General features: G+C 37.4%; 1 protein-coding gene across 6 annotated transcripts in view; it reads right to left on the bottom strand.

Annotated features, from left to right (window-relative positions):
- The window catches only part of nckap1 (NCK-associated protein 1), a 38,909-nt gene that overhangs the window by 22,272 nt on the left and 2,338 nt on the right, over nucleotides 1–14,299 (bottom strand). For 2 of the 6 annotated variants that reach the window (XM_086258806.1, XM_086258805.1), the window contains exons 2-4: nucleotides 7,440–7,457; nucleotides 4,550–4,570; nucleotides 1,160–1,270 (exon numbers count right to left, since the gene is read on the bottom strand). In XM_086258806.1, the coding sequence (XP_086114932.1) occupies nucleotides 1,160–1,270; nucleotides 4,550–4,570; nucleotides 7,440–7,457 (150 nt within the window). The remainder of the gene's footprint in view (nucleotides 1–1,159; nucleotides 1,271–4,549; nucleotides 4,571–7,439; nucleotides 7,458–14,299) is intronic. The other 4 variants (XM_086258807.1, XM_086258808.1, XM_086258811.1 and 1 more) reach the window with 2 other exon arrangements.

A 14,299-nucleotide genomic window follows, 5' to 3' on the forward strand; every position in this document is an offset into this window, starting at 1 on the left:
GATTATATTTCTCAGTTTCTTTGTCACCAAATAAGTCTTTTAAGAAAATGTGCACACACAAGCACACACACAAAACTAAACCTGTGGGAAACCATCTTCTCAGCTATGTTGACCCATTTCTTTTTAGAATTAAACCCAACTCAAATTGCATTACATGGTCACATGACTATGGAAGAGGATTAGGGCCACCCGAGGAAAAGTGGGGATGTCTTTTGTAAAATTTTGTAATATTGTAAAATTATCAGGCACCCTCTAATAGAGAAAAACTTAAATAAATAAATAAATCCTCAGATCTTCAACAAAAGATCAAAGCTTCCAAAAGCAAGGAAACAAACAGGCAGCCAACCAAACAACCAGATCAACCAGCCACATGGAAACCCTACTCGATTCACGGGCAGTCAACAATACTCCAGCAGTTTTTTGGGGCTAGCTGAGCAATCCAATGCAAGATTAAAGTGCACGCGGGCTTAATTAATAAATGGAAAAGTAATTTGCCTGACACATGGTGTCAGGGAGGACAATGGTTTGTTACCTTACAGGAATCTCCCACACTGACTGCTAGGCACCTAAAAATGGTCTTAACATTTACTGAAGCACCAAATCAGAGTGATGTAGCTTCCTGAGTGGGAAGTAAGCTTAATGAAAAAACAAATAAACAAGTCCAATAAAAAAAAAGAAAAAAAGAAAAGTATAAATCACATTCAGAAACAACATCATTTGGCAATTGCCAGACAGAGTTTATATAAACAAGTTAGTAATGCAAGTGAATATCTCGCTAAACATTATATAGAATTAAATTAGCAAAAATACGTGTCATGTTTCAAAGTATTTCGTTTGTAAACTAATACTTCTAATACAAATTTTACTTTATTTTTTTTATATCTCAACTGATTAGCAGCTGCTTTTACATGTTGTTCAGTGTCTGGGTCTATTTCTGCCCTATATTTGTAGTGCAGGAGCTTTTTTATTTATTTATTTTCAATAAGATAGCAAATTATAAATGCAACAATCAGAAGATATGGAGAGCATAAAAATAGAGCTGCATCCTTGATTCAAAGTGTGTAGTAACGAAGACAAATCAAATCATCTATCCTGCTAAAAAGACACTTTTTCCTTCCACTTCTCTTTGCATAATAGACGTATACGTAGGAATACTCACGTTGTTATTCCGCGTCTCCACTGCAGGAAACTTCCTGACAATAAATTTAACCGCAGACTCCAAGTTCTTATCGACGAGATAGGAGGGCTTAGCCTTGGGATCGCCACATGCCTGTGGAGGAAAAGAGAAGAGGACGTGAGGAGAGAGGAAAAAAAATATGATAAGTACAGTGCTGCTACTGAAACATCTGGCTTTTTTACCCTTTTCTCACTTTCTCATAGTATGGCATGTTAAATTTGTTGTATTTACTGGGGTTGGATTTAGTGCTCATAGTGAAACCTGGTTTATCCCAGGACTGATATCAGAAGAGGCGTTTGAGTGAATGAAATATCAGCACTGCATATATTCAGTGGTGTTTCCAAACCAGAGGCATATTTAAGACATGAAAACGAACACACACACAAACTTGATGCAGTGGCATGTGCAGTCTTATTTTCCATTAAGATGCACATGCCAAAAAAAGGATTGACAGGGTAGATTTCCACCAGGCTGAACAAAGTTTGGAAGTCTGCGGTTTTCATGTTTGGATAAACCAGGTTCAACTGAGCAAGAGCCTGAACTTATCAGTGGTTCTCAGCTGCTGAGCTGTAGAGATTAGAGATTTTAAATAGAATAAATACTTAAAATTGCTCATTTCTACTGATTAGACAGTTGCTTTTTGTGAATAATAACCCTATAACCAATAACTGACAGAATTTTAATTGAAATTTAGTTCTTGGTTATTTTAGTTCTGGTATTAAAACTGATAATATGTACCAACTGGTAATATTTTAATATCTGTTTTAGTACATATGAAATTACATATAACTCGGCAGTCAGGGTGGTGGTAGCATAATTCACCAGGCTTTATGAACCTCATGTCATGTTTTTCCTCACTGATAACTAAATGACAACCAGACTTAAGTCTAGAAAAATAATTCTGTCTTGAGTTAAATATGACAACTTATGACTGAAGATATTAGGGTCCATTCTATGACATCATATGAAAGGTATGAAGTGGGAATTTTGACTTACAGATTACTTTTACACATTATGACCTAATTATTTACGCATTTTCATGAAAAAAATGTTTTTAAAAGGGTAAATTATAATAATAAATACCATGGTTGGTTACAGTTAAAATCTGCATTATTGTGTTATTATGATCAGTAACGAGATTATTATTATTCCACACGATTACTCAAGACGTTTACCTAAACAGACGTTTTAAACTTCCTCTGAGTGAACTTCCTTGAAATTTAATTCTAATTCCAATGAAAATAAATAAGAAGGAAAGAGCTGAACGCCTGGCAGGGAGTCAATTTGAGCTTGTTGGAGTGACAAAAGTAAATTTGGTGGGCTGAAACACAAAACAAAAGCATTGATGCAAAACAGAATGCGGCATAATAATCATCTATCTTGTTTTAATAGTTTTTGAAGCTAAAACTTTAACTGAAATGAATATTTGATGAATTAAACAGCCCTCTAAAGCCTCCTTCAAGACAAACCACAGTATTTTAATAAATGATTAACTATTTCAGAAAGCAATTGGTGGCGGTTCCTTAGGAAATTACAATTTGGTTAAATTACTAGTTTTTAAGACTTTTGTTAAATATTGTTTAGTGATGGTTTACAAACAATTAATCCTGAAAGTTTAGCTTTGTTGTCAACAACACAAATGAGGCTGAGAACCACTGAGAGTCCCAGGTTACAATGGTTTCAGTGTCAAACTGTGTCTCTGAGTGGTTAGTAACACCACTACATGACGGGAAGAGCAATGAGCAGGTAGAGGGAATGAAACAGAAGAGAGAAAGAAAAATAGGTAGAAAATGGGAAGGAGGGAGAAATTAAAGGCACATGGAGGCTTCAAGTGAGAAATGGCAAAGTAGGGCACAGAACGAGAGAGAGATAGAGATAAGTGTTCAGAGAGAAAGCCTTTTCTTAGTTGAGTGTTTTCTATCCTACATGAGCAGAATTAATTCACTGCACCTGCACATTTCTGCTTATTCATATTCTAATCTTTTACTCTGCAGGTGTTGAATTGTCTGCCCTGACTGCCTGGCAGGAAGCAACAGCTCTCATGCATTATGGGTAGTGTAGTAGCAAATGGTGAGGAAGATGTGGTCCATGCATGTGCCATAAACAGAGTGAATGTGTAAAGTTTATTGGCTGCCAACACCGAGGAACAATCCTAGAAGAGGTCAGACCCTTTGTTCTGAGGATTCACTTCCTCGTGGTTAATGTTCAAGTTTAGAAAGTGGAAGTACACATTTAGAAAGGCCAGAAAAAGTAACATGAAGTTACCATAATGAGAACTGCAACACTTAGCTGTACTATAAATGAACTGTTTTCTACACTGCAGGAACAAATCATAGCTAGTGGCCCATCAGGCCTGCAAACAGCAACACAAGCATAAAACCTGGATTTCAGTTTGCATGGCGCTGAAAGGTTTCCAGCATCAGCCAGTACAAAATGAACCCGCAACACAACAACACATGCTAATTCACACTGACAACCTCGGTATCAAAACATGATGAAATGCAGGCTGGAGATTCAGGTTTTGTTGACACTCCCACAAGACAGCGAGCAGTAGCTCCATTTAAAGCTGTGTTGTAATATACCGCATCACTGACAATGGGTTTGGCCTTAAGACTCTGAAGCCTTTAAACAATGGCAATTAGTGCCCTCTCTTTTAGGATTTAAAGTTTAATCACGCTTTAAATTAAAAAAAATGGCAATAGCTACTATAGAATCATGTCAAAGCTTGTGGCTGGTTTAACCCCGGTTAAAGAGGAAACAGTGATAAGCAGCTGCTACCATTATGTATCTGCTAAAATTCAACTTGGAATGCAGAATGGTGCAGACACAATTTTAATTCCCTAAAACTATGACATGAAAAAGAAAATCCAGTCTACCTAGCGAGCATAATCAACTACAGTATATGCATTTTGCTAGAGACAAAGCCAAAACCCAGTTCTGCTCTGCATGCTTAGCTCTTACAGTTCTATAGCTGAAACGCACTCACTACTGCTGGATCTGAAACACATAACACATGTGGACACTATGAAGGGATTGGACACAAACACACAACACCAACAAGGTTTCAAGACCCATCAATGACAGAATGGACCTAGAGTCTCAGCTTGTTTCCTTATGCCCACCTCTCTCACACCAGGTCAGACAGCAGCCAGACAATGTTCAAAGGCTTAGTGAAAATCTGCTCAAGTGTACGAGAGGCAGGCTGAATTTTAACTAGGTTAAGAACAAGGAACCAAGATGTGACTGTTAAATCCATGCAACTGCAAAAAGCACAAGCCTGGCTTTGCTAACACAGCACTCATCTGGTGACAGCACCACTAGGTTCACCCAACAACAGACTAGTCACTATGTCTGCAACTGTAATGTAGTTACCCTCTGACTCACACCGGGGAACTGCAGAAAAGACATTGTTCAGTTACTACATCACATTGATATGCTAAACGCAGTGTTTTATCATGTTTTAGCCCAAATTCAAAGCATAAGACAATTCATTTATAGTTGTTGTAAATTACATTAACAACTCTACATAGTCAGCAACTTCAACAGTTTTAAACTGAGTGTAACAGTTATTAGAAGAATTATGTGTGTAATTATGTATTATTTATGCATTTAGTGATAGCCTGTGTATTTTTAAAGTCACAATTTTGAATGTTTAGCACACAAAAGTAATTTGACACAACAGACAAACATCAGTCCCCAGTGTGTTTAAATGCCACTTTATCAATCAACAGGACCAATGCTGCCTGATATGGATATTCAGCCAGTCTGTTAGCGACATACTGCTAAGTTTTTAAACACACAATAAAAAAAATATACTTAATTTAATTATGTGCTTCCGGTTTGACTTTTCACCTTCAGAGCTCATACATGTGATTCTATATAGCATTTCTACTGATTCTCTAAAGTTAAATATTAATCAAAAAAACAAAAAACATTTCCACAACCCTTCGAAAGCTCTAAAATAGGGAGGAAACACACACTGAAAAATTTCATACAAACTCCTATTACTTGAATGATAGTTTGCCACTAATATCAAGTCGAGTGAGTTGCAATTAATGGGCTAAAACATGCAAAACCCCAATTCTGATTATTTTTCAAATTGTATAATAGTATATTAAAGAGATTTCTTTAATTTTCTTGAATTTTTTCTTATTTGGGTTCAGTTAGGATAACTCTTTGGGTATTATTGACCATTTTATTTTCAGAAGAACAGACCATAATTGGATAACTAACATCTTAGCATCACAGATCAAAGACATGAATACTAGTTAAAATTTGACAGAGTTCATATGGCATGGGACTGTCTGTTAGTGCTGGTGGTGGCTAGTGCAATAAGCTGGTTGGCTGGGTTTGGGTGGGGTGGGGTGGGGGCTGATGGCGATATGGATGGAAGGAGGGGCGCAGTGAATGAAGGGACAGGGCATGGGAATAAGCTGAGAATCAGTAGTGGTCAGGAAGGAGTAAGGGAGCTGTTGCCTGGATACCAGAACAGACCTCAGTCTCGCCTCCACCATCGTTTCTCCACTCCGGGCAGCAATTAAACAGCTGAGCTTCTCAAAGGGTCCCCACACTGACCGACATATGGCAGGGGACCATGGGATACTTAGCAGCGGGCCAAGGAAGCACACATCTGAGGACTAATTACAGTTGCTAATTACTGGATGCAATATTTGAACGCTGCTTGGCACCTACTGAGTGACCCTTCAGAATCTGTGAAAACTACCTCCTCCCTGAGATGATTTCATTTTTGTCTGTCATTGCTCTCAGTGTGAGCGCCTTCATTTTCACAAGGAGGGATTAACTGCTGGGAAAAAAAAAGAAACAGAAAGTTCCCCAAAGAATGGATGGATGGTCTCATGTGATATGAAACCACTAAAGCACTACTCCAACCTGCTATGACTGGTGTATTTCTTGACTGGTTGGCAAGTGAAATCAATCGTGAAGATGGTGCTGCATAAAAATCCTCCTTATGATTGCTCTGGTTACTGGCAGACTGTCGCGGTTGTATATAAGATGCAGACTTGTCTGAGAAAACTTGGAGAACATTCACCTTCAAAGTAACTGCTTTAACCAACATGTTTCAAATGAAGCAACTTTTACTTTGAAGGTAAATGGTGGCCCATTCCAGTTTGTATTGCACTTTTTCCAATTTTCACTACCGCTTAACCAGTAGTTAGTGAATGTTTTAGTGCAGCATCTTTACAACCGCCAGCAACCATTTGCCAACAGGTTGGGGAATAATTTTTCCTTAGCGACCAGTGGTTGCCATGATATCCTTCTATCAAACTGATATAACGATGCTGTACTAAGTGCACTGCACAAACGGGGCTCCAGAGGGCACTTCTGCTGGTAAGCAGTCTTTATGAACTGTGGAAGATGGCAATAGCTAATTGTTTACCATTCAAAGATTTAAAAATTATTATATTTATATTTTATTGTTTTTTATTTTATATATACATCTTATTTTTATTTTATATTATATATTATCTAAATAGTCATTTAGTTAGAAAGAAAGAAAAACAATAATAGAAGAGGGTTTTTTGGTCCTAAACAGTATATTTCACCTAACCCTTTTTAGGTGGTACTTTCAAGATATTGCCATCTACAATTATACCAAATAAACAGAAGAAGGCACGCCTACCTACTGGCATGAATCTCAATTTGTTGCTATTAATAAACAGAAAAAAAAACATATAGCTACTATTACTGACACATTATATACACAACTATTATTGCATATGAAACACATCCATAACCCATCATAATGTATATTTTTAAACCTTTTTAAAGAAATGTTTTCACTGTGTGTATTATTAAATTTAATACAGGACTATGTTGTTATTTTATCATGTATACTGGACTTTTACACACCATAGGTGAAGATTTAAACACCTGTTAACTATTTTTCCAGCGACAAAAATCTAGTTTGGGGACTGCTTCAAAGACTGTCTATGTGAACTAAAATTAAAAGGCTTTATTTTATGGGGAAAAAATGTAGTTGATGTCTGAATGCTTTATCATAAGCAAATGAATAACACAATGAATTAACATTGTGGGTTGGTAAAATTGACAGGGAATGGAGCCCAGCCTTACTTTCAGCACTACAGATGAAGAGGAGTGAGGCACAAAGGAGAGGACCAACAGATCAGTACAGGTAGCCAGGAGGAGGACGGGGAACAGGGGAGAGGAGGGAGAGGAAGGAGTTGAGGAAGGGTGACAAGGGGAGGGGTTTCATCAGTGGAAGGTGATAAATTTTGCAAACCTTCCAAACTTGTCCTTGCTGCATAGGAGAGGGGGGAAGCATTGGAACGGAGAGAAGAAGAGAAGAAATCAAAACAAAGAGCCCACCCAGGCAAACTGCTGGATCACTCATCCATACACTCACTCACGCTCTCTCCATGTCAGACACACACACACACACACACACACACACACGTTTTAAAAACAACAGCTGAGGTGTTTCCTGCGTGCTGGAGAGTTTGTTAAGGATAGCCCTTCTGGCATTTCGTTTCAATACAGCACATAAAAACACAAAAATCATGCTGCGCCAACATGTTATCACATTAACACTTATTTTAACGCACGCTGTCTTGAAAGTAACACAATGTGTAGTAATTCTACCTACGCTCTTCAGCACATTGAAAATAACATCCATTTTAAGAGCATGGAAAGCCTTTTTGTCTTGCACAGAAAAGTGTGAAGTTGAAGTTGGGCCTTGCAGTTTTATAATGTTGCTCCACATTCGTGTTCTGGCTGTTGCTTAGTAACTGACGATGCAGTGTTTCCTGACTGCATCCGTGGTGCTCTGATACGTGTGAGACAATCCACTTATTTCTGGACACCAATGGCTCTGGTGCTGTTTTAGCTACAAAAAATTGAAACACCTGAAACTGTGAGTTTGTTCAAACTGGTTTAGATATATTAATATAAGGAAAACATATTTGTTAGTTGTAACAAACAAGTTCCAACAACTACTAAGCAGTTCTGGGGCTGGATTTGACAAATACACATTAAATGCAGTGTATCCTTTTTTTTTTTTTTTCCCTCTCCACCAGCATTTCCAAGCAATCTGTGACAACTGATGTGCTAACTTAACATTCAAAGGCACAAATATCTGTTACAGTATTTCCACATGAAACACATTTAAATAATACAAATTACAGCTAAAGGAATTGATTCTGTTAAATAAGATAACAACACAAAGGCCAAATCTGAGCCAGGAAAAGCTGTGTAATGCCTGTTTTGTCCTTGTCTGAAAGATACTGGTGCACAATAAATTAAGACGTGAAATCTGTATCATGTCAGTTCATCCTTTGATCATGTTATCTGGGTAATAGGGAAAGTATGGGTGTAACTTAGCCTATATGCAATCTTTGGTTCTGTACGAAGTTTCCAAATTTGAGTACACGCTCTGTAAATATTTCCATGATAGCACCAGCTCCAAACCTTCTTCCAACACTTTTTAAACACATTACATTATATACATGTCATTTGTTTAATACATGCACTATGTTAACTAATGCTACTCACTAACTTTGACTTTTTATTGGCTTTCCTGCAGCTATAATCTATGGCATCTCTACCAACCACCATACAAAGCCCATGCCAAGATCCCGGGTCTCATTTTTCAATTACAATTTTAATAAAGCGTTTATAAACAAGTTTGTTGTTTTCTTAGTGTTAACAAGAAAACAACAAGACAAGACACTCGGAATTAATCTTTGCACATGTTTAAAGCTTAGAGTAAATACACTGCTCAATTAGTATTTAATTCTATTCATGATGAATATGTTGCCAAATATGGCATTTCTTTTAAATCTATATATATTATGAGTCTTTTCTTACACACACACCATGCAGTATATTCAACTGCATGGTGTCAATCAATTGATCAGTTAGCCAGTCAATTAAAAATGTTAAGGATTTATGATTTGTTTGTTTTTGTCTTTATGTATCAAAGCTTGGCTACAAAGCCATGGCCCTATAAGCAAACTTAAAATGAATACTGGGCTCTGTTTTCACAAGTTCAGATTTTATTTCCGGTAGCATCTATTACATAAAGGAAATGGGGAATCCCTCAGGAAACATTTTAGTGACACCAGGCATTTGAGGTCTGTGGTGACAGACGTGAAGGTGATGCCATGAAGGGATGAAAGTCAGCAGGTTTTCATCCAAATCAAACAGCTAATTTCACTTATTGAGCACATGTCAGCAAAAAGAAGCACCTGAAAAACTGCCGGCTCTTCCCTTAATGGCGAACTCACCCTAGTCGATTTTATATCTTCAAATCAAACAGAATTAATTTAAAAAAATATTAAAGCCAGCACTCTGATGAAATTCACTTTGCACTGCATTTTCTTTGGGGCAACATGCCACTGAAACCATGTAAAATTTATGGAGGTCTTGGGCCTTATCCATCTCATAAAGTAGCCTTGAAATTAAAAATGAGGAGTAAAAATGCCCCTGGTAATCAGGTGTGCCCTTTAATAAATGTCAACCTGCAAATTTTCACCCCAGCAGTTATTCATTAATGTGTTAATGTCCCCTCTGCGCCACCATACAATAGGTAAGCTAATGGCCAGGCGATACTTTTCAGTATTTTCTCCGCAACAAAAGGAAAGCAACCACATTTTGTGGATCAGAATGCAGAGTGATGCCGAAAAAAGGTTTTGAAGCTCAGGGGAAGAAAAAAAGGCTGGTGGTAAAAGACAGAAGAAGGGGCATTAAGTTTCTGGAAGGTAAAAGTGATAACACTTTCAATAAATTTACAAATATTTGATATTTTACCAATATACAATTTAAAAAAAAAAAAAAAAGAAAAGAAAATTTTATATATATATATATCCATATCCCCAAATGAACCTGAATCATAAAGGAACAATTATTTCAGATTATCTTCCCAAAAACTGCTTCATTTCATCAAACTTTGGTATATCTTCTGTTTTGACTATGTTATTGTACAGAACTTTGGTCAACAATTGTTGTTTTTAAAAGTGCTATATAAATGAATAAACTTGAAACTTGAACTTGAAAGCAAAAGTACTGCAAGAATCACCAAATTAGTAACGTTTCAGAGATGCTGTTTAATTGTGATGGTGTCACAGATGTGTAGGTATAACTTAAGAGACCTTTGAAGAACTTTAAACTAGGGATGCACCAATCCAGCTTTTTCCACTTCCAACATGATGAGGAATCCTTGGCTTTAAAGGTTTTCCAATACAGAGTACCAATCTGATATCAGAGTTAATGTCTCACTGTGAGAAAATGACTGAAAACCATCATTTTATGAGCAAAGTTTAATGAAACAACTTTCATTCTAACTTGACTAAAAATAACAAATACATCAAAGGACAAATTCACTATACTACATGCCAAAGATGAATACAACAGAATTAAAAAAATAAATAAATACATTAGCATTATCTGTTTAATTTATTTGTACTAGTCTGATTTCAGCCCACAGTGAAACCAACATCCCTCCAGCTCCTAGCTTACCTGATGTCTCTGACAGAACATAATCAAAGGAAAGTAAATAAGAGTACCTGAATAAAAGTAAATATGAGAGAGAAGCCAACGCATCGATCCTGTCCAAGCGCTTAGATGTTAGCTTCTTCCGTGCACAAAGAACTGCACAGGATCCAGATATCTGATTGGTGCATCCTGAATTTAAACATGACATCTGAAAAGCAGTTTAAAGACTTTTCTATACATTTCAGCAACACAACTGCATTCTTACATATTGGCCAGTTTTGATTTTAGTCACAATAAACTAAAGGCCTTTGACTCAAGTTCCTCAGACATGGATTAAGTTGTAGTCTTGGACTAAATGTGTTTTTTCAATGCTTCAGTGAATGTTTCTCTTATTTTAGGACTAAGCTTAATTCATTTGTGGGAAACTGACTGAATATTCTTAACACTAGCTTTGGGGTGAGGGGCACGAGGGGTTAGCTGAGTGTGAGTGGGGTTAAGAAGAACAGATACCCCGAAGAAGTAAAATGATGTTAGAAGGTCTACTGGCTGAAAGATAAGCACAGCAAAGAAAAACTTTAATGCCAGCTCAGCCAAGATTAATTAAGGAAGAGATTTTAGGGTTTCTGCAGATAGTCGATGGTGTGATGAGTGAATATGCTTAAAATGGATAGGAACATTGCTGTGATCTTAGATGAATTACTATCTCCCAAAGGTAGAAACCAAACAACAAAGCAAACACAATTATCTCCACTGATTAAATATTATAGGAAACTTTGATAGGGTTTGCAAGATTAAAGAACCAAATCAAAAGATTGAGCCCATGGATTTTGGTACAAATTTCTGCCCCAGTTCTTTCATTCCTAGCTTTGGGATGCAGCTAATACTTGATGCTAGGACGTTTTCTAATATTACAAGGTAAAATGAAGCATTAAAATAACATATGAACAGGTCAGAGTGGATATGTTCAGAGGATTTATGGTGGGGCAGGTTTGAATATAGATAGATATGAAGATGATGGGACAGACAGAAAGAAAAAAGGAAGGAAGGAAGAAGGGAGGGAGGAAAGGAAGGGCGTATTAAGAAGAGTAATCAGCAGCAAAATCTTAGTGTCTGACTGCTCATACTGTGTTATAACTTTAACAGACATGCTCAAAGCAAATTTATTACTACAGTGGCATTTTAGCTGAGTGTTTTACACAATGAGGGTGCCTTCAGACCAAAACAAAATAATGCTTTGAAAATTAAATGCTGTAGAAAGACACCTCCAAACTACACATGGGAAACAGTATGGGCTTTCAGACAGTTTAACACTCTACTCTTCACTTGTTAAAACTGGCTAAGATATGACTGGCCTCTTTCACTCACTCCCTCTTTTTCTATTCATCATACATACTCAAGCAACAAAGGCTCATCCCACACAAACAGACCCACTACTCTTTTTTTCCCTCCCACACACACAAAGCATTAGTGTAAAACTTGAGCAAGAGTCAGTTAACATTAGTAAATGTGTCTTATATAACTGAGCCTATTGCAATAAGAAGCAGATGTAGTATCAATGTGGGCACTGAATTTATTTTCCCACCACGTCACTTTAGCTTCCGCATGAGTTTACTAGTTTTATTGTATCTATTTTTATTTTACTGAATTATTATGTGTGCTGATGTTTATTCATCAGCACACTAATGGCTCATAATTCGACAGACATCCCAGTCTAAAGCATCCTCATAATTTCTGCCTTGGAAAATTTAAAACAATCAAAGAATGATTTCTAGTTTTTTATATTAGTTAACTAAAATGCAGTTTGTTTGTTTTTTACTTCTGATCTAGTCTTGGTTTTTAAGTGTGTTTGTAGTCAACTGTAATAGCCTTAGGGCACTTACCACAAACATGCAAGTAGGGTGTGTTTTTGATGCTTTTGGGTGTGTTCTGCTATGAAACTTTAAGGCTATGGTCAAAAAATGTCAGTTTTGCTTAGTTTAATTTGTAACTGCACAAAGTGAGCAGGAGGCACCTGCATGACAGCCATAAAAAGAGCTGGTGAGATTCTGATCCTCTAAATATGAAGGAAAGGAGATCAGCATGTCCCTTGTCACCTCCTTTTAGCAGAGGATAAAGCATCCTGTATCAAAGGAAAAGAGATAATACCATGCCATAACTCATAGAAATGCACTATCCAGCAATCAATCATTATGATTGTGAAACAAAGCTGATGGGGTAAACATTAATTAAGTTTGTTTTTCTTTTAATTTGATAACCGCCTGATATGTTATCAGTCGTGTTATACCAACAAGGAAAATGATCAAAAGCAGGCTGTTGTGATAAAATCTGCTTCAAGGAGCTCTATGCATTTTTAGCATGTTCAAATCTTTACAGTTAACTGAAGGGTTGCCATAATTCATTTTTGCATCATTTCTGTCCAATACTGCATTTTCAGCCTTAAGGTTCTTAAGGTTCAGGCTCAGAAAGCTTTAATAAAGGCAGGAGTTACACTGGGCCATCTCTCCAGCAGTGTCAACTCAATGAGACACTTCATTTCACTCTATAAGCCATTTATTCCTATGTATTGAACACTGAAAAGCAAAGGGGTAGGGATGGGTATCGAAAACCGGTTCTTGTTGAGAACCGGTTCCCACTGTTTCAATTCCTTGGAATTGTTTGCCATTTTTGCAAACGATTCCCTTATCGATTCCAGTCGCCCGAATGACGTCACCACGTTGCGGAGCGTCATTTACCTGGCAGGAAACACGGCGCGTAAGCGGCTCAAACGCTCAAAAGTTTACGAGAACGGATGACAACAGGGCAACTTGCAATACTTGCAAAGTAGATACTTCATTTAAGGGAGGAAACACTACGAATATGCAAAAGCATTTGCTCACAAAACACGTGATAACCTTAAATGAATGTCATGTTTTTAATTCCGCTCCGGACTCGTGAATCTCAACCCAGCAGCAGCGGTAACGTTTGCACGTCCTCTCCCGTTAATGCGGCAGGTAAATAATCAACTAACAGTGCATATTATGTTAGCGCGATCTGCCTTATTACAAAACCTGCTATTACTGTGCATTTAGGTGACCATGATGAGAGAGACAGAGTCTGGCTCAGATGCTGGCAGTTCTCGCTGCAGTCTACCGGTAGCGTCTCCTTTCAGGCCAGGATAGACGAACGTCACCGAGCAGTGACTAAGTTTGTGGTAAAAGGCTTGAACCAGTGTTGCCAACTCCTCAGTAAGGAAAATCGCTATTGGCTGTCCTAAAAGTCGCTAGAAGTCGCTAAATGATGTCATCGCCTGATTTGCATAATTGGTCATGCTAATCTAATTGTAACCCATGTTGTTGGAGAGAGAAATAACATCGTGGAAGAGACATTAAGTGAGTAAAAAACTTCCTAAATGCATTTAGAGTTTATTTAGAACTACAAATTAAATTTATTTTAGCAATTATTGTTTTTTTTAATGTCACAATTCCAACCCTGCTCCTTTACCCGGGCTTGGACCGGCAAAAGTGACCTGAAATAGGCACTCTGGTGGAGTTACTTTGTGTGTGTGTTTATAAGTAGTTTTAAACCTTGTGATCCACAAAACAGCATACGAGTAAAAGAAGAACTGACTGCGTTACAGCACCCACTGCTTGTTGAGAGTAAAATCGATACGCG

The sequence above is a fragment of the Aulonocara sp. 'chitande type north' Nkhata Bay genome, linkage group LG13 (genome assembly GCF_057382095.1).
Source record: "Aulonocara sp. 'chitande type north' Nkhata Bay isolate Kocher_YH1m ecotype deep benthic linkage group LG13, A_spYH_male_GT1.1, whole genome shotgun sequence".
Lineage (NCBI taxonomy): Eukaryota > Metazoa > Chordata > Actinopteri > Cichliformes > Cichlidae > Aulonocara > Aulonocara sp. 'chitande type north' Nkhata Bay.